This window comes from Hydra vulgaris, chromosome 15, assembly GCF_038396675.1.
Source record: "Hydra vulgaris chromosome 15, alternate assembly HydraT2T_AEP".
Lineage (NCBI taxonomy): Eukaryota > Metazoa > Cnidaria > Hydrozoa > Anthoathecata > Hydridae > Hydra > Hydra vulgaris.
This window is the reverse complement of record NC_088934.1, coordinates 49,409,898-49,435,213: the sequence shown is the minus strand read 5'-3', so window position 1 is coordinate 49,435,213 and position 25,316 is coordinate 49,409,898. Positions and strand designations below refer to the sequence as shown.

General features: G+C 28.6%; 1 protein-coding gene across 2 annotated transcripts in view; it reads left to right on the top strand.

Moving 5' to 3' along the window:
* LOC101238988 (probable E3 SUMO-protein ligase RNF212) overlaps positions 1-25,316 on the top strand; it is a 47,012-nt gene that overhangs the window by 14,822 nt on the left and 6,874 nt on the right. Inside the window, exons 4-15 of one of the 2 annotated variants that reach the window (XM_065818988.1) lie at positions 6,933-7,016; positions 7,246-7,302; positions 7,455-7,501; positions 7,686-7,743; positions 15,439-15,479; positions 18,097-18,173; positions 22,528-22,567; positions 22,636-22,795; positions 23,147-23,213; positions 23,466-23,505; positions 23,600-23,679; positions 24,820-24,905. In XM_065818988.1, the coding sequence (XP_065675060.1) occupies positions 6,933-7,016; positions 7,246-7,302; positions 7,455-7,501; positions 7,686-7,743; positions 15,439-15,479; positions 18,097-18,173; positions 22,528-22,567; positions 22,636-22,795; positions 23,147-23,213; positions 23,466-23,505; positions 23,600-23,679; positions 24,820-24,905 (837 nt within the window). The remainder of the gene's footprint in view (positions 1-6,932; positions 7,017-7,245; positions 7,303-7,454; positions 7,502-7,685; positions 7,744-15,438; positions 15,480-18,096; positions 18,174-22,527; positions 22,568-22,635; positions 22,796-23,146; positions 23,214-23,465; positions 23,506-23,599; positions 23,680-24,819; positions 24,906-25,316) is intronic. The other variant, XM_065818989.1, reaches the window with a different exon arrangement.

The following is a 25,316-nucleotide window of genomic DNA, read 5'->3' as shown; positions in this document are numbered from 1 at the left end:
AAGTATTTTAAGTTTTTGGTAAGAATGCCACAATAAATCCTGTTTAATGAAGGGAATTTAGCAAAGTATGTATTAAAGTTGTATGCACTAATTTCTTCATCAGTCTTACTAAGAAGCATGGTAGGACTTACAAAATGCATTTATCACAAAATTGGTCATGATTCTGTCACATTGTTTCATATTGTATATGAAAAAAAAATTTTCTTTTAATGAAGATCTTGTAAATGCATATAGCTTTTCATATGGATTACTCTTGTTCTCGTATACTACCACTAAATGTTCAAATCCATTTTTTATCTCTGAATTGTAAAGATCAAGCTTTATGGTATTTTAAACATTTCATTGAAGTACTTACAATAGTTGGTACTTATGAAAGGTGGTATACAGCTTTGTTAAAATTATAGAGCATATGTAAATAACATATTGTTATAATAATTAGTGCAATGTACATTGTTAAATATTTATAAGATTTTTTTAAAATTTATAATATTATATATGATATTATTGTAATGATATATGAAAGTTTAAAATAGTCCAAAAAGAGTTAGTATCATGAAAAAAAGCCAAAAGAAAAAGCATTGCTATTTTTACCGGGCTATATCATCCTGCATATCTCCAGAAAGGAGATCTATTATCTAGAGTAATAAAGAAATAATTGAGTCTCAATGTTTAAAACTAGTCTTTAAGTTAACCCATGTCTAGTAAGCTACCGGGGTTGATATTTGACTGGGGCCAGGTTTGATAAAATATAGCTGAGGCTGGGTTTGTGACTGGGGCTACATAAACATTTACACATCCTAAAGTATATTTTTTTTATTCAAAACTCATGTTATATTTTGTATATATATATGCATATATAAACATCATTATGATCAACATGACCTTAATCATCTTAATCATCATCATTATCATCATCATCATCATCATCATCATCATCATCATCATCATCATCATCATCATCATCATCATCATCATCATCATTATCATCATCATCATCATCATCATCATCATCATCATCATCATCATCATCATCATCATCATCATCATCATCATTATCATTATCATCATGATCATCATGATGATCATCATCATCATGATCATCATTATCATTATCATCATGATCATCATGATGATCATCATCATCATTATCATCATCATGGTCATCATCATCATCATTACCTGATCATCTTCTCTTTCAACAACAACTACACCATATAAATACTAAAGTTTATATAAGTATAAAAGGATATTGTATGCAAACATCTAAATAAATAGCAAACATATATGTTTATATCCATAATATGTATGCATAAAGCGCATCTCGGAAACATTTATTCTTTCTGGACTAAAAGTTTGAAAGCTTTTATTTTTATTCTTCAATTTTAAGTCAAGCCTCGTTCTACTCCACATTTTTCACCATAAGCCTCATTCTACTCCACATTCATTCTACTCCACATTTTTCACCATAAGCCTCATTCTACTCTACATTCATTCTACTCCACATTTTCACCAATAAATGATTAATAAAGCAGTTGCTTTATTAATCATTTATTTCATCTTTTTTACAAGAACATCTCGCTTAAAAACAAATTTAAAACTAAAAAAAAGCAAAAAAAAAAGGTTAATACAATTAAGTTCTTTAATACATCTTTAATACATCTTTAATACAAAAGTTCTTTAATACATCTCCAACTCCTTCTTAGAGAGCTAATAATCGGATCTGAACTGCGCAATAATCTTCGCATAACATCTTCATTTGTGACTTTTTTAAATATTTTCTTGTATAGTGTTCTCTATAATTTTTAACGTCTTTATATTGACATTCCTGAGAAAGAAGACCTACTAGTACTGGTTTATCTTTTACAACTTGAGAACTATGAATTAGAATTTTATGTTCAACTTAAGGCATTGGAAACCTTGGGTACAATGAAGTGTAGAGCTCTGCTGTTTCTTTGGTACATTTTTCAAGTTCATCAGCATTAATTTGATGTTTCCACAATAAAACAAAAAGAATAATGAAGAAATATTTCATGAGATTTTTATCGAGTATTTCAGCAGACAACTTAAAGTTTCAGAAAACATTTTGTGCTGTGTTTCCATCATTTGTCGTACCTGAACCACTGCTTTTTGGTACATTTACAATTTAACCTAAGTGATCTTTTATCTTTTGTTGAACAATAATCTTTTTTTTTAATAACAATTTCTTTATCATCCTTTCCCATAACTTGCCACTTTCCTAATTCGATTCTATAACTTATATGAAGGCAGCATTCTAAGCACCTAATCCATGTATGTAATGTGCTCAATCTGAACTCAATATAAACTGTATTATAGATTTTTGAAAAAGCAACATTTACATTGTTCATATTTGAAGGGATCACTCCACAAATACTACATACTTGAAAAGAATTACTTAAAGGTGAAACCACTTTTCCATCAATCATTGTACATTTTATCTTATGTTTGATAACAAAGGAATTAAAGTTCGTTGGTTTCAAATTACTGTTCTCGAAGGAAATATATTCTTGTGTAATAATCTTAGCACTTTCTTTTACATATTGAAATCGTACTGGACAGCAGTAAAGTGTAGAGGATGGTTTTTCATTAGTCCATAGTGATTCACCAGATTCTTCAATATAAAATTTAATTGGGACGATGCAGCATAAAAATAAAGATTATTCCTCAACATAACTAATACTTATCTTGTCTTCTGTACTTTGTTTGTATAATGATTGGCCGGTTTAACCATCAAATCCTACTTTGTGTATAAAGACAAGAATAGATTTCTCAGGAGCCTTTACAGATTCATTGAGTATTTTTAATAATCTGTATGTAATATGGTCAATAAGGCTCTGTAAATCAACTGAGGCTGAATAATCAGTAGTTTGTATTCCACAACGAGGTATACATATTTCTTTTTCTTCCCTTACACTCATTATAAGTTGGATACAATTTGTTTCCTAAAGAAACTCCAATGCGGATTGTTTGTAACTGGCTTTACTAAGTTGGCAGTCCAAAATCAATGCTAATGCTTCCTCTCCAGTATACATTGTTGTTGAATTAACTGCATTATCTTTCTCTGATTTTAATATTTGCTTCACAACCTTAAGTATAAAAATGTAAATTTGAAGAGTGAGGTGAATATAATCCACCAAGAAAATTTATCACCCGTAGTATTTTGGAGAATTTTTTTTTAATAAATAAGATAAATTAAAAATAACTATAATATTGAGGTTAATGTATCTTAGTATCACTGAACCTTTTTTCTTCTTCTAGTCTTAAAATAAGTGAGTAAAATAATTCCTCTCTTTCGACAGCAGTTTTTGTTTTTTCTTCTCTTCTCTTTTGTTTTTTCAGAAGCTTGGGTGAATGGTATGGAATTTGCACCTGGTGGTCTTCGTTAGACAACTAATTTAAATCAAAATATCAGATGATTGTATTTAGTATAAACATTTGCTAAAACACAATTAAATAGTAAAAAACATCATGAGTTCATTATTTTAATTTTTATAAAATATCATACCTAAATTGTGAGAAGAATTTAAAAATGCCAAGCTCGAGTTTTAACCCTTGTCTAGTTTATCTGTTTCAAAACATGCATCTCTTGTTTTTAGTTCTTTTTCTAACCAGATTTTGTAATGCAACTCAAATTTATCCTTGTGTCTGTTTACTTTATTCCATTTTTTGTTGAACTGTTTAGAAAATAATTTAAAGTCTATGTCAGTGATCACGATAACTTTATAAGCATCAGGGTTGGTAATTGATTTGATTAAGTTGTTTTCCAAAGAATGTAACAATTTTTGAGTAATTTTTTCATTTTTCATAATAATTGGTCAAAGAAAATTTCAATTTAAAAATATAATTATATTTTTTAATGTTTTTAAATAGTATTCATATTTTACATAATTAAAAACATAATCGATAATTAACTAAAATAAGTTTATGTTTATGAATAAAAAAACCACATTTAATGCTTTTTCACAAAGTGAAATAGCATTAAACTTTATTGTTTCTTGTTAATTATTTAGAGTTTATACTTAACAACAATGTGCTTTGAACAATTAAAAATGATAAACGAGTTGTATGTTTAAAACCTGCTAAATTGCTGCTAGGGGTTGTCCATAAAGTACATATGCTCATAGGGAGGAGGGTTCAATTTAAAAGTATGTACTTTAATTTTCTAATTTATCACAATTAACCAGCTAATCAATAGAAAAATTCAAATTCTGACTAAAGATCCTAGTTTGCCAACATAAAAAGATGTATGGTATAGGGAGTAGAGTTTCCCTCTATTCACACACATGTATGGGTGCCCGCAGGATTTTTTGATGTTCCAGATAGGACATTTTCACACATTGTGCAAACTCCAAACTTAAGTATGTTTATACCTAAGCCAAATAAGGAAGTCTTGCAAAAAATTGGGATGGCGGAAACCTATGAACCAAATAGCCCTAAAATGCTTGCCCTCCCTGCCCAAATGTGAGGGCATTAATATTGTAAAATTTTCAACTTTACTATCTAAAACCAAATTTAAATTTATTGACAGATTTTAAATTTCGTAGAAAAATTTTTGTAAATAGCAAAAAGTTATGATCATGCAAATTTTCTGACCCCCCCCCCCCTAATTAAGGGATATGGATAGCCTACCCCCCTTGGGTTTTAATATTACTGATCTCGCGTAAAACTCGTTTTATACGGGGTGCCTGAAAAAAATATCTGCCTAAAGTATAGTTTATTTTTATTTGATTCATCATTAAAACAAAACAAAAAAGTACAATATGACTTGACTGGGGATCGGACTCCAGTCTCTGCTGTCGAAGTTCATAACATTATCCTCTCAGCCAAGCGAACACATTGATAAGATGTAATTTAACTTTATTAAAATTAATATTTGTATATATATTTGAAGATGGTACCTCCTACACCTTTTTTTTCAATAAACTTTTTTATTGAAAAAAAAAAGTGGGGGTGGTATTTGAAAAACGTATGTACTTTTTAAGGGGGACGCCTTAGCTAAAGTAAGTCTACCATTTAATCTCTAATTCATGGGTCTGATCTTTTTACTTCTCCCCACAATAAATCAGAGTTATTTGAAAATAAATTCTACTAATTTGACTCTTGAATCTAATGGCCGTACTCTTCCTGCCAGATCCTAAACAGATTAACCCATTGTTAAACATCGAAATCATACTGGCTTCCAATGCATAAGTTAATTCTCAATTAAGCACTTCTATAGTTTGTGCTTCAGACAAGATTTTCATCATAGTCTTAAAAAAATGTTCTCCAGAACTCTATTCAATTTTTGCTAAATTTTCAAAAAGTGCTAAATGAGTGTTTCCAATTTTTTTAAACTCTAGAAAATACTTTGTCCTCTCCAACTATCCTATGATTAGTCATCACTCTGTTATTTTTGAAAGCCCAATTCTTCTTTATTTCAAGTAACTTTAAGGGTACTACAAGGTTCTATCTTTGCTCCTGTATTATTTCTACAATATCGATCTTCATGAAAATTTTACATCTAAAGTGGCTCTATATTTGCTGCCATTATACTCTTGTCTTGACAAAAAATCTTCACTTTAAAATTTTGATTGCTTAGAACAAGCAGCCGATTTTTAATCTGATCTCTCCTGTAACAGCCTAAGCACTGCAATTTTTTTTCTACAAATACCATAAACCAAAACTCATTTCTTATTCAACAAGTTGCATCCTTTTACTGTATCTGTCCCTTCATGCTATAAAAACTTTTATTAATCCAGTTTTTTTCCTTGCATATCAAAAAAGCCTTTTTACTCTTAGCCATCTTCATGTTTTTCTTTTATATACAACCTACAACTTTTTAAGTCTTAAGTTAACCCTTTCCTAGTATTTTTACTTATTCTCTATTTTAAAGTAACTCATTACTTAATTGTGGTTGCTTGCAATCTTGTTGGAAGTAAATTATAGTTTGAAAATATATAAATATATGATAGTATTTGATCAATAGTAAATGTAAGCATAAAATTATAATATATAAAGTATTATAAATTTTTTTCTAGCCCCGGGTATCAACCCCTTCTAAACCTTATAGTTTTGCCAGGGCCGGGGCCAGGGCTAAGCTTGAAAAAAGTCTCATTTTTAGCCAGGGACAGGGCTGGGGCTGGTCACTTACTACTCATGTCATAGTCTTCAGTACTTGCATTGGCAGGGGTTGGGATTGGGACGAAAGTATGTATGTATAAAGGCTATTTAATGCTGTTGATAACTTTTTTTTCTTTGGATATCAAAAAATAAAGTGATTAGCATATGTTTGTTATATGTGTTAACTTTAACCCAAGTATGGGAATAAGTGCTGCGGTGCAGTGGTCAGAGTTCTGGCTCAGAACCAAAAGGTCCGGGGTTTGACGCCAGCTCTCGTCCATAAGCAACATTGGTAAGGATGGGGGCATTAACTTCCAAGTTAAATGCTCTTCTAGCAGTGCTCTGTGATAAAACAATAAGGACTTCTAGGAGCATCTTTATAATTACAAAAAAAAAAAAAATGTGTGTGTGCATATACATCTGTGTATGCATACAGGCCCAAACCAACTGGGGGAGGGGGCAGCAGGGGCATTTGCCCCCCATAATTTTTCAAATAAATAATTTTGAAAAAATTAACTAAAAAAATGATTTAAAAAAAAAAGAAGGTCCTTAAAACTATTTCAAGGTAGTACTGCCCCCCCCCAAATATAATTTTTGTTCCTACGGGCCTGGCATATGCTATATAAGTTTATATATAATATAAGTTATATACAATAAGTATAAATAACATAAATTTTACATAATAAGTATAAATAACAATATTTTATATAATATTAAGAAAATGTAAAGATAATGAATAAATTAACCACACCTATAGTGGCAATACTTACAAGTTAATAATTATTTATAAAAATTTATTTTGCATATTTTTATAGATGAAACCAGATGTGCAGATTTATTTTACTGATGTTAAAGATATATGCAAGAGTGCAATTACCCAAATGCAACAAGCTCAGCAGGTAAAAACAACAACATGCAATGAAATATTAAAGATTTAAAAACTCAAATTATATTTTTGTTTTATATTTTAAAACTTAATTTAATTTTCACTTTATATTTCAAAATTTTTTCAAATATAGTAGCATTTTTTTTTAAATCTGCAAAAGCAATATGAATTTTTTACTTTATAAGTATTATAATAAAAAATGTTATTTATAAATGAAAACTGTTATTTATAAATATTTTTAGGTGTCAGAGTTTCAAAAAGGTCATTCTCGAAGATTGGCAGCTTATCGAAGCAATCAGGTTTGAGATTTAAAAATTGTTTCTCTCATTATATCATAAATATGATCAAATAAATTATAAATATGATCATCAAATGTTTTTGGCATTTTTCTCTCACCATCTCTCCCCCTTAATTTTTAGCTTTTGAGTTATTTTAGTTGTTGATGTTTTAGTTATCGCAATTATCTGCAACTATAAGTCAAGTTAAAGAAGTAGAAAGGTTAAAAGTGAAATTTTGTTTATATTTAACCATTAAAAGTTCTAGTCGAGTTGAACAGATGACCATTAAAATTTGATTAACACTGTTGTTTTTTAACTTTTTTTAGCATTTTTTATCAAAGTTAGCAAAGTTGTTATCAAGGTTTATAGTTAATTACCTTTAATTTGAAAAAATCTATTTTTAGGAAATATCAAAATGCTATTAATGAAATGGATGTTCTTAAAAAGTTTATTTTTTCACTGGTATCTCTTTTTTATATATTTTTTAAATATCTTTTTTTTTTCAATTTGAAAGGGAAGCAAAAAAGCATACATTTGTTCTCTTAAAAAAAGAAAAAATTTAAAAAAAAAATGTTTGATTTATTACTATTCTTACGACTGTTTTGAATGTCTTGAACATTAACAAAAAAATGTCACAGAAATGACCAATAATCCAAATAATAACAACATACTCAAAAGTATTATATACAAGCAATATACATATTATATACAAGTAATATTCATATTTTATACTAGCAATATACATATTATATGAATAAATTCACAAACATAACACAAATAAACATAAAAATACACATAAATACATAACAAGGCACATAAATACATTATAATAATACCCATAAATGCATAACAATACACATTACAATACACATGACAATACAATAAATGGCAATAGCTCCAAATAATTAGCGATAAAAATAAAATTTTCAAGATAATCTTCATTTTTTTTAACTGCAATAAAATATTGCATGGACTTGTTTCTTTTTAGCATCAACAAAAAAGGTATGATTTGGAATATTTGACAAATTCTTGCAATTGAAAGTGGTTTAGATCATCTATATTATTATATATTTTCCTTTAATGAGAATGAAATCAATGTTCTCAAATCAGAAAAACTCATTTAGCTCGTAATTTCTTGAATTAGTACAATCTCTAATACAATTTTTAAATCTCTCTGGTTTTTTAACTAGGAAAGCATTTGCAGTTTTGCTCAAACTTTTGTATTTATAGGACAATGCACATTGTTGAGAAGATAAGTACCATTTTAAAAACATTCATAAGGTTAAAAAAGCAAGGCATTTCTAACCTTATAAATGTTTGTCAGAGGTTATGTTGTTTATAGCTTTCAAATTATTTCTGTAAAATTGACAAACAAACAAAAAGCATTTTACGTTCTATGGAAAACAACAAATTGCAATAAAAAGACTTGTATCTTTCAACTATATTGCCTATATCTGTCAAATATCAAAGATATATTTGGTTATATACAGAGTAAGGATGTAGATAGCATTTGCTATTTAGTAATATTCTTTAGTTACTAGGTGTACTATTTATGCTTGGTAAATTTCCTTTAAATGGAGCATTACCACAACAACATTAAAAATAGATTGTCCTATATTATACCATTATCTGGGAAGCTTTCTGAGAAGATGATCAATGCTTTTAAAAGTAAAATATTACTTAAACTTCATTCTGTGAGGTGTTGTCTGTGATTTTTGTATAACATATATTTATCTACTATATTTATTGCACTAAAAACCTCACTTACAAACCCTAAATAAATTCTTACACCAATGCTATATTTTGTTGTTTAAATTACATTACATTCAATAAGTTTGTTAGTATTCACTAAAATGATTAAATCTTTAGACTTATAATAAGTCAAAGGATGCACGCAATGTATATTTGTATTATATATATATATATATATATATATATATATATATATATATATATATATATATATATCAGTGGTGGCCAAACCACTGCCCGCAGGCAAAAAAATGCCTGCAGAGACTTTTAAATGCCTGTTAAACAATTTGGATATTTGGGAGACAACCATCTTGGTAATGTGATCCTTCTATCTACCTCAAAAATCAATCCAGACATCGAAAAACTAGTTTCAGACGGTCAAATTCACCACTCTTAATAATTACTAGCAGAAAGCAACTCGTAATACGGGTTACGGTCGGTCTGTTACTTAATTTATAGTGACTGTTTTCCACAATTTAAAGTTGCAAAACCTTAACTAATACCCTGTAAGAAAAACGCCTTCAAATTAAAAAATTAAACCATCTGTAAAATTAAAATAAATTAATTTACCAATTATTTAATGTTATTTGAGTAATTTACAACCGACATAGGTCATATCAGTGTATGGCTGAACCATTTTTCTTGACATTACTAAGTTCAACACAATACGTTTTTAGTTACTGACACAAAATAATAACACTTCATCATGCCTTAAATTGACGAAAGATTAAAGCTAAATTTTTGTTATATTTTTTATAACATGAACTTTAATTAATAAGATTAATATGAAGTGAACGTAAATTATTTATGAGTTATTAATTTTTTGGTATCCCCTTGATACATGTTTCTTTAAAACAGGAAATTGTCTTTAAAACGATAAATGCACACAACTTAATTAAATTTATTATAAATAACTAAGCAATTGAGTACAAATACGTTTCAAACAAAAAAAAGTTGATTTACAATCAAACATGTGTATAACAAATTGTAAAAAATATGTTTGAAAAAACTTTGATCTTTTATATTGCATTAATGCGTTGTATGACAAACCTAAAATAAAAATTGTAACAGATAAGTAGACATAAAAAAACAAACAAAAAAAACAACTGGAATTCAATTTACCTGCTTTTCGTTAGCCTGTTGTCATACTTAAACTGCTGTCATGATGCAACTTGTTGGTGTTGTTTTATGACGTTATTTCACGTTGGCTTTTAGTAAACTTTAGTTAAATTTAAAAGACATAACAATAGATTTAAAATATTTTAATTAAAAAGCAAAAAAACAAATGCTTCAAAGAGCCAAACTAAAAACATTACAGATAAATAATCAAATAGATATAAATAAATTGCATTTATATAGCTAAATAGTCTTAGCTTGTAGTAAATTTTAAAAGCAGTGTTTTCAATAAATTAAACTACCAATAAGTTATTTTTAACAAATAGAATGTAGCATCATATTATTATGATTGGGTAGTGAATCAATTTAACTATATTTAAGTTTGATTGGTGAAAAACAAATAAAATTTCAATTAAAAAAGACAAAAACAAGCCAAATATACAACAATATATTATAAAAAGAAATTACAAATTTAAAAAAAAAAAATACAAAATTAAAAAAAATAAAAATAAATCACCGAAGAAAAAACTGCAACAAAAAAGTTATAAATATCTTCACTGATAGAAGACATTTACAACCTTTTGGTTGCTGTTTTTTCTTCGGTGTCTCCCAACACCACGGTATGGATGAGCCCTCCATTTGAAGGATGGCTCATCCATACCACCATTACTTTGCCACTTATTAAAGGACCTCTCCGAGAGAGGCCCTGGGTGTTGGGAGCGATATCTTTGGTATTCCTCAAATGTTAATGACTCTAAAATTACAAATAGAAGGATATAATAAAATTTAAAAATATTTACAATATTTTTTAATCAAAATATAAAGCATAACCTCACCATTTTCACAGGATGAAGAGGATGCTAAAAATAAATTAAAAAAAAGTAAATTAAAAAGAGTTAAACTTGGGAGAAATTTAATTTTAATAAAAATATGATATCATATTTATATTAAATAATTCTTTCACCTATTGCACATATTTCTCCGTAAAAAATATATAAAATTTAAAACCCAGCCCTACCAGTTATTCTTCTACCAGACACTAAAGACAAAATATACCTTAGAATAATTGATAGAATTATATTTACATATAAATAAATATATAACTATAATTTTTTTTACCTATTCCCCTCATTTCTTCCATGAAGTTGTCTAAAGTAAGAAAAAAGATAACTGAAGCTAAAACTAATAAAAACTAAATTAAAATTAACTATAAACTAAACCAAAAAACTAAAATAAACTTTAAATTTTAATATCTGTACCTCAGAAGACAAAGGTCGGTTATCCAGTTTTTTGTGAAAATGAGTTATGTATGAGACCTTTTTAGTTTTTCAGTATCTACATAGGTATAAAGTTACATTTTTTACTTGAGTATTTTACTGTTTCAGCACTTGCAGGATCACTTAAGTAGCCATCTCCTAAGATCAACTTTATAAACTTCTTATATAGTTTAACTTTATAAAGCCAACATAAAGTAAAAGTTAAACCTTTTTCATTTGTAACTAAAATATGTGCTAATTGGAATTTCTTACATATTTGGTTTGACTGATGAGTTAATAACATTTGTATATGCATTACAATATTGGTTTGTTTTTCTACAAATTCTGGTGTTATCAGTTTCATTTTGATTTTGATGAGTAAAACTTTGTTCATGCGATCCAAAATTATTTAATTAAACTGATTTTTTCCTTAGACAAATGTTTTGGCACCTCTGTTTAAAAACATAATGATAAAGTAATCTACCTATAAAAACCAATTATCTACCTATAAACCAATAATCTAGCTATAAAAACCAATAATCTACCTATAAACCAATAATTTACCTATAAACCAATAATTTACCTATAAACCAATAATCTACCTATAAAAACCAATAATCTACCTATAAAAACCAAAAATCTACCTATAAACCAATAATCTACCTATAAAAACCAATAATCTACCTATAAAAACCAATAAAAAATCAGTAATAAAATATTAATTTTACCAACTTGTGCAACACCTTTTATTTCTTTATTTTTTTTGTTCTTCATTAAACTCTATAAAATATAAATATTAGGCTCTAGTGACAAAACACTTCCACCAGTATCAAGTTGAAACTGGTGGACATGCACAAGAAAATTTCTACTAGTCAGCTGTCTAAGCTTCTGCATTACGGGTGGCGTAATGTCTTTCGAAGTCGAAGTTTCGAAGTGTACATTTGTAACTACGAAAATCAAAGTCAAAGTTTCAAAGTCAATCAAAGCAAATTCGGACTTCGAAAATGTTCGAATTTTTTTCCGAATTATTTCTAATTTTTTTCGAAGTATTCCGAAATTTTCCTGATGTATATCAAACCCAGTTTTAGACCATTTTTAATGGATTTAAGAGTGTAAAAATTATGCAAACAGAAAAGTAAATATATAAAACTTTTTTTATATTTTATTCTTTGTAACAACTATTATTGCTTGTAATTGATTTGTATTACAATTTACAGATGTACAAATTAAGTTTAATCATCAGAAATATCAATGGAACCACTGTTTGTTCGGATCCTCTTTTTTTGTCGTAGTGGAGTGACAGCAGATTGATCTTTTTGGTAGGTCTTGGATTTCCTTTCTGTTTCCTCTTCTTTGCTGTTTCAATTGTCAAAGCAGATCGTGCATTATTCATCTTTCCAATGTTGGTCTTGAGGTAAACAATTTTGTCAACATTTTGGGGATCCAATTTTGTTCTTGAATCAGTGACCACACTGCCTGCAGCTGAGAAAACCCTTTCACTTGATGCAGAAGTTAAAAGAATGGCCAAGTATTTTCTTGCAACTTGGGAAAGTAGTGGAATCATTTTTGCATGGGCTTCCCACCACTTTAGGATATCAGTGTTTAAGGAATCGGTACGAGGCCTTTGTATGTGTCTAACTTAATTTCAAATTTTGAATTTCCATCCCTGAACAGAATTTCTTCTCCAGACATTTCTAATGCCATTATTTCAGCTTCGTCAAGGTCAAAGCCAGACCCTGTCAGATTAAAGGAAGCATTCCTGATTTGGGACAAAAATTCTTGATGACTTGGATGCTCATTCACCAACCTGTCCTTGAGCCCTTCCAAATCACCATACTTTTTCACCAATGCACCCTTGAAATAGGGGTGGAGAAAATTTCCCATGGCAGGGTAGTGATTCTTTGTTCCACTCTTTGGAAATCGCCTATTCAGCTCACCAGGCAGAATTTGGACCAAGCCTTTTGTGGCAGATTGTATGTCTGATTGAGCAATGGAGTTTAGCTTCATCTGAAGGTTGACCAGTTGGCTGCAGGCAAGATGAAGTGTAGAATGCTTGTCAGCAGAAAAGGCCTTGCTGACTTTTCGGAATGAATCAAAGATGGGTTGAACTTCTGCCAAAAGTAAAAACTGACTCTCTGACAGGATGACATGTAAGAATCATTGCTTCTGCTTGTCCACATGTCTGTCGAAGCCCCAAGGCCTTCACAGTCATTGAGTTCTCTAGCCAATTTCTCAGAAATGTATTGCTTTACCTGTCCATAAAGCAATGGGAGTTTTTGCCTAAAAAATAAAATAATATTAACCAATTAAATATATATAATGCAAGAGTTTCAATTCAAATTAAAATTATTCATGCAAACGTTTTTACAGCAGTAACTTACTTTTGACAGCAGCGTGCTGTACTAGGAAACACACCCCTTGAAAAAGTTGTTGCAGACTTGACCGTCATCCTGGGTTCCCTTTTGGCTGCATACTTTTTGAATCCTTCCATCTCAAAAATGTTAAATGAGAGGGAACAGCTCACCAACAGCTCAAGTAGGTCGAAATCATAGTCAAGTTGGCAATTGTCAAAAATTGAAACTTTAGGCTGGAAGTATCCAACAATTGAATTGTTAGGTATGGATTGGGCTGGCAACAACTTCTTCTGTTCGTGTGTTTTCAGAGGAGTGTTTATGAGCATCTAAAGCTAAATAAGAAGATCGCACATAACAAGGGCCGCCTGTATTTTAAATTTTCTTACCGTCACAGTTCTTTTCATATTCGTCCACATCAACCAAAGCTTGGTGAATTCGCATCATCTTGCTCAGTTAACTTTTAATTAAAAAAACCAGTTGTAGTTTTTAACTATTTTTCTTCTGATTTTAAAGTTATGGCCTTTTGTGTTTTCTGATACGAGGCAAAAATATTACAATCTAGTTCTACAATATTTATTTTTTAAAACAAATTTTTACAAATTAATTAAGTCACATCTTTTACATCTTTTTTCCAGTGTGCTTGTGTGTGCCAAGTATTTTAATTCTTGTTTTCGAATCTGGGGTATCCATTTAGTGGCATAACGCTGATTTTGTTCAAGTGCAATAATATCACGTTTTAAGTATGGGCACCATGCTTGTATCACAAATTCAAGATGGGGTCTTATAAATGTTACATATAGTATCTTAAACAATTTTTTGTTGATCTAATGAAATATTTTTTTCAACATTCCAAGCATTGAGTAAGCTTTTGATGTGCAATTGGTTATGTGATTTTTCCATTTGAGATTTGATGACATTGTAGTTCCGAGATCTTTTTTGGTATCAGAGACTGGTAATATTTTGTCACCTAGTTTATAAATATAGTGAAGGTTATTTTTTCCAAAGTGCATAATACAACATTTTTTACTATTAAATTGTAGTTGCCAGATCTCTGACCATTCGCAGGCTTAACTGATTTCATTCTGAAGCAATTGACAATTCTCAGAGCTTTCCTGATTAACTTGGTGTCATCTGCAAAGAGCTTAGAGTGTTCTAAATCATTGATATATAAAATGGAAAAGATTGAAGAAAATACCAATCCTTGGGGAACACCACTTGTTATCATTTCCCAGTTTGATGCTTCATTGCCTTGTATCACTCTTTGGTGTCGATTAGTTGAAAAGTTGCTAATCCAGTTGCATATGACAATAGATATTCCATATGACTTAAGTTTGATTAATAATTGTTCATTAGGTATCCTGTCAAAGCCTTAAGTAAAGTCAAGATAAAAAATAATATTAAAAAATATAGTGCTATCAAATCTATCAATATATTGTTATCAAATCTATCAATATATTGTTATCAAATCTATCAATATATTGTTATCAAATCTATCAATATATTGTTATCAAATCTATCAATAAATTGTTATCAAATCTATCAATATATTGTTATCAAATCTATCAATATATTGCTATTAAATTTTAAGTAAAATTCTTAAGTAGTTAAAAAACCAGAAGTTTAAAATTTTTTTATTTTATTTTTAGGGCTATCAAGTTTAAATTTGTTTAATTTTGTAGGGTTATCAAGTTCAAGATATTCTTGCTGCACACGATTTTAGGTAATTAATATAATAAAAGTTTCTTTATTCATTTTGATTTATTTTATTAAGTTCACACCTGAATATTCTTTTAAAATGCTTTATTAATATTGGTATTAATATTTAAAGTTAATTTTTTTTTTATTTGATGCTTTATATTCATTTATGACCTATCAGTTCATTTCTTTTATTAACTAACGATCTATAAGTGCATATCTTTGTTATAATTATTAATGATCTATCAGTTCATGTCTTTGTTATATTCATTAATGACCTATCAGTTGATGTCTTTGTTATATTAATTAATGACCTACTAGTTTATGTCTTTGTTATATTCATTAATGACCTATCAGTTCATATAAAATCAAATGTTTGCTAAAATTTACGCAGAGGACCCATTGCTCATATAAGTTGTTAAAAAAGACAGGACATGTTAACTTAAGTCAAAATGTTAAGTCATGCATATTAACTCTGAATTTATGAAATAGAAGTATTTTATGGATTAAATCAAAGGGGTCAAAAAAACTCAGTCAACAGATAAAGTCACTAATTCTGAAAGATATCTTGGAATTCAAATCTCTGATGATTTAAAAAAAAAAATGTTTTCACTCTACCCAAATGTTGCTCACAACTACCCCATGAAAAATCCTTGAGCTTTAAAAAGTAAAGTCTATGAGACTTAATGCTAAATGATGTTGTAAGGCGTAAAAGAGACAATTTAAAAAAACAGTTGGACTGACAAGAGCAGCCCTGCAGCAAAGCATTTAGAGCTGCACTTAGAACTAGATTTCATTGCTAGTATGCTAGGATCAAATCAGTATTAAGTTTAAGTTGATTTTTAAATTTTTTGAAATTTTAAGCAACACAACCAAAACCAAAATACCTATTCAACTACTATTTTTATGGTTGTTAATGATTTATGAAGACAGCTAAATAAAAGAAAAACAAATGGTATAGAAATAAAAATAAATTTGTTACATAGAAATTTAAAAAAATTATTTAAATATATGTGTTTAGAAATCATGAAGATAAGAGTAGAATCATGAAGATGAGAGTGGAATCATGAAGATAAGAGTGGAAGATTAGAGTCCTAAAAATGTTGATATTCGCAAAAAAAATCAGACTAGAGCATGTATTTTAAAATGCATTTTTGCATCTTGTTTTTAAAGAAAGATGTTGCTTAAAGACCCTGTCTGAATATGATAACTGCATTCCTCACAGTTATGAGTATAAGATAAATGGAGGTAAAGATTGAAATTAGGAGGAAAAAAAAATAAGCACAATGAAGAAGCAGATGCTAATCTTGTAAAAATTTAGGTATTAGGTTTCCATCAAAAGTTGTGAAAGATAAATAGAAAGACACTAACTAAAAGTCTATGTAAAATGATTGTCAATTAACAATATAAGAATATCATGGTTGTGGATCACGAGTGAAAAAGAGTTTTTCACTAGTAATCATTACGTTTAAATTTTTAAGATTTTTTTTTTACTTGTTCAACATCTTTTAACTATTTAAAAGTTGATGATATTTAAAGTCTGCTTTTTTGCATTTTTCTTGAGTCAGCTAATGCCAGCTGACAAACCTACTACCAACAGTATTTATTGCATTGAATTACAGATACAATTATAGTGTTTATCACAAAATCATTTTTGTTATTTCAAAATGTATTACAATTATTTATAATACTATTTGATATGATAAATATAGATGTAAATAATATATATTAGTATATATTTATTAATATGTATAGTATTTATATCCATCAAAATATTTTAATAAACAAATCATATTGATACAATTAGTCAGAATTATTTTGTGTTTATTTTTAGTTGTCATGTCAAATTACTAGGTTTATGCTTGTAAAATATGTTGTGTAGCCAAGTGATCTAGTAGGCTAAAGATTTTACTTCTTTGTAATTTATGTCAAAGTTATTTTGTTTTTATAATCATTGTATGGAATACTGTTGGTTCGTGTATGCTATTGCTTGTATGGAATACTGTTGCCATGTCTGGGGCGGATCTTCCAATGATGCCCTTTCTCTTTAAGACAAGGTACAAAAATGCATTATAAACATAGTTAGACCTGCTCTTGCAGACAACCTCCAACCATTATCACATTGTTGTAATGTTGCTTCTCTTTCTCTTTTCTATAAATACTGTAATGGACACTGCTCTAAAGAGCTTGTGTCTCTAGCGCAATCTCCTAAAATTCATTCTTGTATTACTAGTCATTTAATAAAGTCTCATCCTTTTATTGTAACTGTTCCTAAGTGCTCCGAAAATTCTTATTTGTCTAATTTTTTTCCTTGAGCATCAGTCTTTGGAATTCGCTTCCTTCATTTTGTTTTCCTGATTTATATAATTTGCAATCTTTTAAGTTGTCTGTTAATCATTATCTTGCTTTATAAACTTCATCTTTTTTTCTTCTGGTAAATCCCTACTCAAATAAGTGTTGCTTGCAGCCTTGTTTGAAGCAAAGGTGTTTAAAAAAAAATTGTAACTAAAAAAAAAAAAAAAATATATAAAATATATATAACTAAGAAAATATATATAGTAATTTTAATTATAGTTTTAATTATAGAAAGTAAAATAACTGTTTCAATTTAATTATTTATTAAGCATAATAAATTTTATTAGCTATCCTAAAACTCCAAATGTATCGAAAGCTCAGCAATGCTCATCTGCGCAATATCCAACAACACCTGGACTTAAAAGTTTGTTCTTTTTTTAATTATTATAGTCATTAGTTTTTATTGTTTTATTAATTTATGAAAATGATACATTAACAGAACTAAAAGTTGTTTGACATCAACACATCAAAATATCAGGGTTTTTAATTACTTCATTTTTAAAAGTTTTTTCATTTTAGTATTGTTGTTAAATTTTTTAACTAGGACTGAGTTCTTTGTATGCATAAAATAGTAAGTTAGAATTCATTGTATACATAAAATCTAAGGTTAAAGTTCATGATATGTTCATATTATTAAGTTAGGCCAATGACAGGATGATTATGATTATCCTACTACTAGAACATTAATCAGTGCAACCTTGTAAAACCTGCTTTTCTTGGCAAACATTAAGTGAAGTTAACTGTGACCTAAAATACCACCTCCTATAGGATTTTTGATTTAGTAAAAGATATCTTAATGTAAACAAGAATCCTAATAAAAATAATCATCTTAGTTAGATATTGGGATTGAAATTTTTATTGATAAATCATTTATTGGTAGTTTATCGGTAACTTTTTGTTGAGTCTTATCTCTTGCAAGGTTCACTAGACCTACTTGCTCTTTATGAGATTAATTTGAGTTCAGTTGTCTCATATTGTGATCATAGTGTTAATGGTTATCTTCCTTCAATTTGTAAAGACTCCAATAGTCACATGCTTGGCTTGGGTATTTACATTTGTAAGAATTCACCCATTTGTCGGGAAACTAGGATTGAATCCACTGACTATTCTATTATGTGCTTTTGCTTAGCACCACTTCACTTTATTGCCTTTCTCTTTGTTCTATATCCTACATCTCAAGACTGCACTCTTATCAATGTTATTTCTGATCAAATTGACTAAGCCCTCTCTCTTAATCCATCAACCAATATTGTTGTTGTTGGTGACTTAAATGCAGTCGGTGACTCTGCAGGCTTTAAGGCCCACAACTTTCATCTCAATCTCACAATTAGTCAACTTTCCATCTTGCTTTTGCTTGCTGACAATTCGAATCATTTACCTTCACTACTCAACTTATGTCTTGTTTCTGATCCTAGTCAGTGCTCGGTTTCTCCACATTCATCCTTAGGTGCTTCTGATTACGGTTTGATCTCTCTAAAACTATTATCTAGTTCTTCTTCATCATAGGAATTCTCTTATCATCCTAGCTCTTCCAACTACCTTGAAGCTGACTGGGACTTATCCCTTGATTTTCTACGTGATGGTCCTTGGGTAGAAATCTTTCGTCTTCCTGCTGACAAATATGCTTTTTACAAAACTTTGTTGATTCAGGCTGGTGTGAAATCTTTTATTCCCTCTTGGCAATTCCAATTTAAGCCCCACTCTTCTCCATGGTTTATCTCACATTGCGCTGCTGGAATTTTCAATCAAAACCAATACTTCCATATCTAACAGCAAAACAATTCTCCAGAAAACAAGCGTCTGTTTACTGTTGCTAGAAATTGTTGCAAAAAGGTTTTGCCTAATGCCAAAGCTTGCTATTCTCAGGTCATGAAATCTCGTTTTTCATCACAAAAATTATTTTCTCGTGACTTCTGGAGAATCTTTAACAGTATCAATAATAAGGGTAAATCTGTTATTCCATCTCTCTTTTATGGATCAGACTTTGTTACCTTACCTAAGGAGACAAAGCTGAAGACAAAGCTGAAGCTGTTTGCTAAGAACTTTTTATCAATATCATCTCTTGATTTCACTAGTTGCGTTCTACTTGATATAGCCCACATGCAGGTTGATCCATTGCTTGACATTCATATCACTCCAGCTTCTGTATCTAAAGTGATTTCCTGCTTAGACTCTTCTACAGCTTGTGGCCCGGACAACATAACTGTTATAGTCTTTCCAAAGTGTTCTCTGGAGCTGTTGTCTATACTTTCAAAACTATTTAACTGGTACTTATTGGAGTCTTGTTTTCCAGTCTGCTGGAAAGCCGCATCTGTTATCCCTACTTTTAAAAATTCTGGAGATCTGACTCATCCAACTACCGTCCCATTAGTCTCCTTTGTATCATAAGCATGGTTTTTGAACCTTTAATCAACAAACACTTAATTTCTCATATTGAATCTAATAACTTAATTTCTGATCATCAATATGGATTTCGATCTTCTTGTGAAAAAAAAAAAATCTTGTGATTTAAGAATACTGTCAAGTGCTAATAAGTTATACTAATATTCCGAAATCTTCAAACATGGTTTTAAAAGTTTTGAATGAAAATACAAAGAAAATACGCCCAAAAATCTTAGCCAAACTAAAAACGCGACTTTATCAAGGTGAAAAGTTTAGTATCTTATTAGATGAGTGGACATCTGTAAAAAATTGTCATTAATGTAAATGTACAAGACTTCTAAAATTTTTAGAATTATAGTCTTGCTAGAATTTACAAATTAATGCCAGCTGATAAATGTATGGCTCTTTTAAAAAAAAATTAGAACATTTTGTATTTTATTGGACAATCCTGTTTATATTATGACAGATCGAGTATTGGTAATAAAGATAGTGGGAAAGTTAATTAGTGCAAATCATCAGTTGCGTTTAGTGCATTGAGTTCAATTGGCAGTTTTTAAGATACTTTATAATAAAAATAAATTCAGAAAATATATCAGGGAAAATTAACCAAAACCAGAATATATATCAGAATATGAAGAAAATGATGATATTGACACTGACAAACATCTGATTAGATCTATTAGATATTCAAATATTTTGCAGATAGAAAAGATTTGAAAAATTGTTTTTTTTAAATAGTTGTGCATTTTAGAATAATTTTAAAAAATGTGCAAGATTATTGCTAATTTACATCGGTGAAGAATTTTTTTTTACTAAATTACCAGTTGTAAAAAAAATCAGTAATTTTGCAATCCCTAGTTAGATATTAACTTCACCTGGCTACTGTCTTGCCTCTTAAGAATAACTTAATTTAAAATTAAGTAAAAAATATTTGTTGACCAGCGTTTCATCTTTTCTTAAGCTTGCGTAGATGTAAACCTGTGTTACATTATATTCTGCCTAGTTTAATGTACACTCTAGATCTTTTCAACTTTGCTCATGAGTTTTTGCTTGTGCTTTCTTTTGTGTTTTGGCTGTGCAGCTCTTTTTATTCTTTTCTAATAAACTGAGGTTTTGGCTGATGGTTATAAACTGAGGTTTTGGCTGATGGTTATAAACTGAGGTTTTGGCTGATGGTTTTTTGAACTATGTAACTCTAAGAGAGGCTAATTTTATTATAAGCTGTTAAATATCAGAATATTAAAAGTGCCATGCTGCACATTTATGATGTATCTGTTAGTGCTTTTGATTTGCGTTGTTAAAGCCACATAAAGATCCCTTTGTTAAGTCTTTGGTTTAATTAGCTTTGTTAAGTCTTTGGTTTAATTAGCAAGAGCATGTCATCATAGGTAATTACATGCACTACAGGTTGTTCCATGCACTAGCTATGATGACTTCAGTACTTTTAAAAATTAAACATTAAAAACCATCATTATTGCTTAACTGCTTTATCTATCTTCAACAAATATTTGTGGTCTTTGAAGTAACTTTTTGTTTACCTCTTGCAAAATTATCCATTTCTACTTGTTTTTTGTAAAACTAATATATACTCCAGTTGTCACATTTTTGAATCATGATTTACTTTTGTATTAATTTGTTTATTTATGAGGTTTATATTATCTGGCTTTTTCTATAATTGTATTTTATATGTGCTTTTGTTTAGCTTTTCTTCACTCTATCACATATTTTTTTGTTCCTTATTTTTTCCTTTTTCCCAAGACTACACCCTATTCAATATTTCTGATCAAATTGATCTAGTCCTATCCAACTGAAAATATTTTTGTTATTGGTGACTTAAAAGGTTTTGCTAAATGGTTTAACTCTAATATCAACAAGCCTACTGGTACTAATGCTCAAAATTTTTGTCTTTCTTAATCTCTTGCACCCAATCATTCTATACAACTACCATATGACTGAGTGGGATTTCCTTCATGACTTGGTAACAATTCTTTGGCTAATGTCTTTTATCTTTTCATTAAAAATTTTGCTACCTACACAATCTCTTGGGTTCAGGCATTTATTTATTGGTATAAGGCGTTTAAGTTTTTTTTTAATTTAGGCAGGAAAATAAATTCCTGGAAAGTAACATTTTTATTTTGTTTCTTTGTTTATCTATTTAAATAACAGTACTTTAAGTTCAGAGACACCAACAGCATTTTACCATGTGTTGTGTTTTTAGGTTTTTACTTTTTTTTATTATTTTTTAATTTCTAAAACAGTTTGATATTCAAATTTACATTTTAAAATGTTTAAAATTTTTTTTTCTGTTAACGAGTTTTTATGTTCTCTATTCTTAGGTAATTATTCTCAAAATATGCAAATGCAAATGCAGTCTGGGTAATATTTTAAGTTTTAATGTTTTTTAAATACATATTCGAAACATAAAATATTATGCAAATATACAGGCTACACCATACACCTTTGAAGGCACAGCTACAAAGTCCACTACGAAATATTCACTCCGGATTAGTTCTGCCTCAATCTCTTCAGTCGAGTCCTCTTCGCCTAAATCAGTCTGTACCAACTGGAGTTCAACTTTCATTAGTTAGTCCAAGCTCTATTAATGTAAGGATGTTTTTTTAAATCATTAAATGTGATAAAGATGTGAAAAGGATGTAATAAAGATTTTTTTTTAAATCATGATAAAAATAGACATAATAATAGTTGTTGTGTATATTTATTTTCTGATAATCGATGAACTGTTGAAATCATCGTATTGGGTTCTTAATTGTTTAATGCATGGTTTTTTATTGGCAGTAGTTTTGTTTGTTCAGAATTTTTATCATTTGATTAGTTAATTGTCTTTCTCATTTAATCAATTGTTGATCTCTATCTTATGATTTGATATCAAATCATATGATGAAGATAATCTCTATTTTGCATTAAACACATAAGAATAATTAGATTCATTTTTAGAGAAGTGCAAATATGGTCTCAAATGGAAGAATTTCATTGAGGACACCACCTGTTAATGGAAAATTAGGTAACTATAGTTACATAACCTTAAATTTTTTTTTTAATTTTGTTTGTAATTACTATTATTTCAAGAATGGAATAATAGTAATTATTTCATTCTTGCCATGCTTTTTTTATGTTACAGACTCTTGTTTGCAAAGTTTTTTAAGATTTTGTTACTATTATTAGTTGTTTGTTATTTTCATTACAACCATTTCCATATTCTTTGTTTTTTTTAATTTTATAACTAATTTCTATATTCTGTACGTTTTTCACTTAGGTCCGATTGTTAGTCCTTCACTTCATGGGATTTCACCGAGGTCTGAGTTTGTTGGAGTTGTTTGAATTTGTTCGTTTTTACTAACCTTTTAATTTATCTAGAATAAACTTTTCTAACCTACTAGATTTGTCTAGATTGAATCGATTAACAGTGTCACCCTATCAGCGAGATATTAGTAGTCAAAGAGGCAGCAAAATTACACAAAATTTAAACGGTGTTTAAACCTTTTTTGAATTTTTGTTGTACTTAAATATTATGTGTTTTATAAGGTAGTTTTTTTATATGCAGTATTAAATATATTATCTTTTTAATTTTTTTATGTTTAGTATATTAGTTACAGATGCGTGCACACGCAAACATACACAATTGAACGAATAATACTTAATTTTTTAAGTCTTATAATTAGCTTTGCACTTTTATGTTAAAAGAAAATTGTTTTTGTGTAGTTATTTTGGACATGGTCTCTTGTATAATCTGGCAAGTCCAAATTTAAATTCATAAATTTAAAAAGTGTGTACAAACTACTTTAAAGTAATTGTGTACAAACTACTTTAAAGCAGAGTGAGTGATTGCTTATGACATGTGTTAGTTTTTTATCTTATGTTGTCAGAAGGTTCAAAAATTACTCTAAAATAACTGGTGTTGGTTGCATCAGGGATGAAAATCTCAATGTTTGTGTTCTAAAATTGGTTTGGAATTTTCTTTTAACAATATAATGCCCCTAAGCATTGCATTTAACTTTTCAATACTTGACAAATTCAATTGTTTTCCTCAGTTGTCAGGTCTAAACCCTATTGAGCCAGCGATTTTTTTAGCAAAACACCAAAAACAGCTTGTAAAAACTTCAAATTATTTCCAGAATGAAATGTAGCCTTAGTGACTTTGTTTAATATAAAATAAGAAATACAAATTACTAAAAACCTTCTAAACGATTTTTTTCTGTATAATACTTTATTTGACAAAATGCAAAACAAATTTATTTCATAATTGTTCAAAGAATACAAAATTTAAATTTATATATTATATTAATTTGTATATTATATATTATATTATATTAAATTTATATTTTATTATATATAAATTTATATTGTATATTAAATAATATATATTAAATTTATATATTATATAAATTTATATATTATATTATATTAAATTTATATATTAAATTTATATATTATTATATATAAATTTTTATATATATATATATATATATATATATATATATATATATATATATATATATATATATATATACATAGACATATACATATAAATATTTTATAAAAAATTATTTTTAGATGTTTGACAAAAAAGGTTTTATTTTGATCATTTAAAAACATATTTTTTTTAACAGTTACACAGTCAGCTTCTTCACAAATGACTCCGCAATTGGCTCCTTTACAGCGAATCTCTTCTCTTGATGAAAAGCGGCCTATTCAAGTAAGCTTACATGAATAATATATATATATATATATATATGTATGTATATATATATATATATATATATATATATATATATATATATATTATAAGCATTATAACATCATACAGTATCGTATTATTATTTTTTTTTAAGTAATATTTCGGCTCATATAGTGAGAGCCATTATCAAGCTAATAAAACTGTTTAAAAAATTATAATGAACGTCAGATATTCAACATTTTTTAGTTTTTTAAAAAACGGTTTCCAATGGTGAATCATCACTAAATTGCCATTGTCATAATTTAAAATGTTTTCTTTAGGTTTTGAACATTTTATACGTTGTATTTCAATGGCCTCACAAATTTTTCTTGTGTAGTTGTCTGAAATAACAGAAACCGTTTTAGGGTTCTCCCAGTTTATTTTACCATT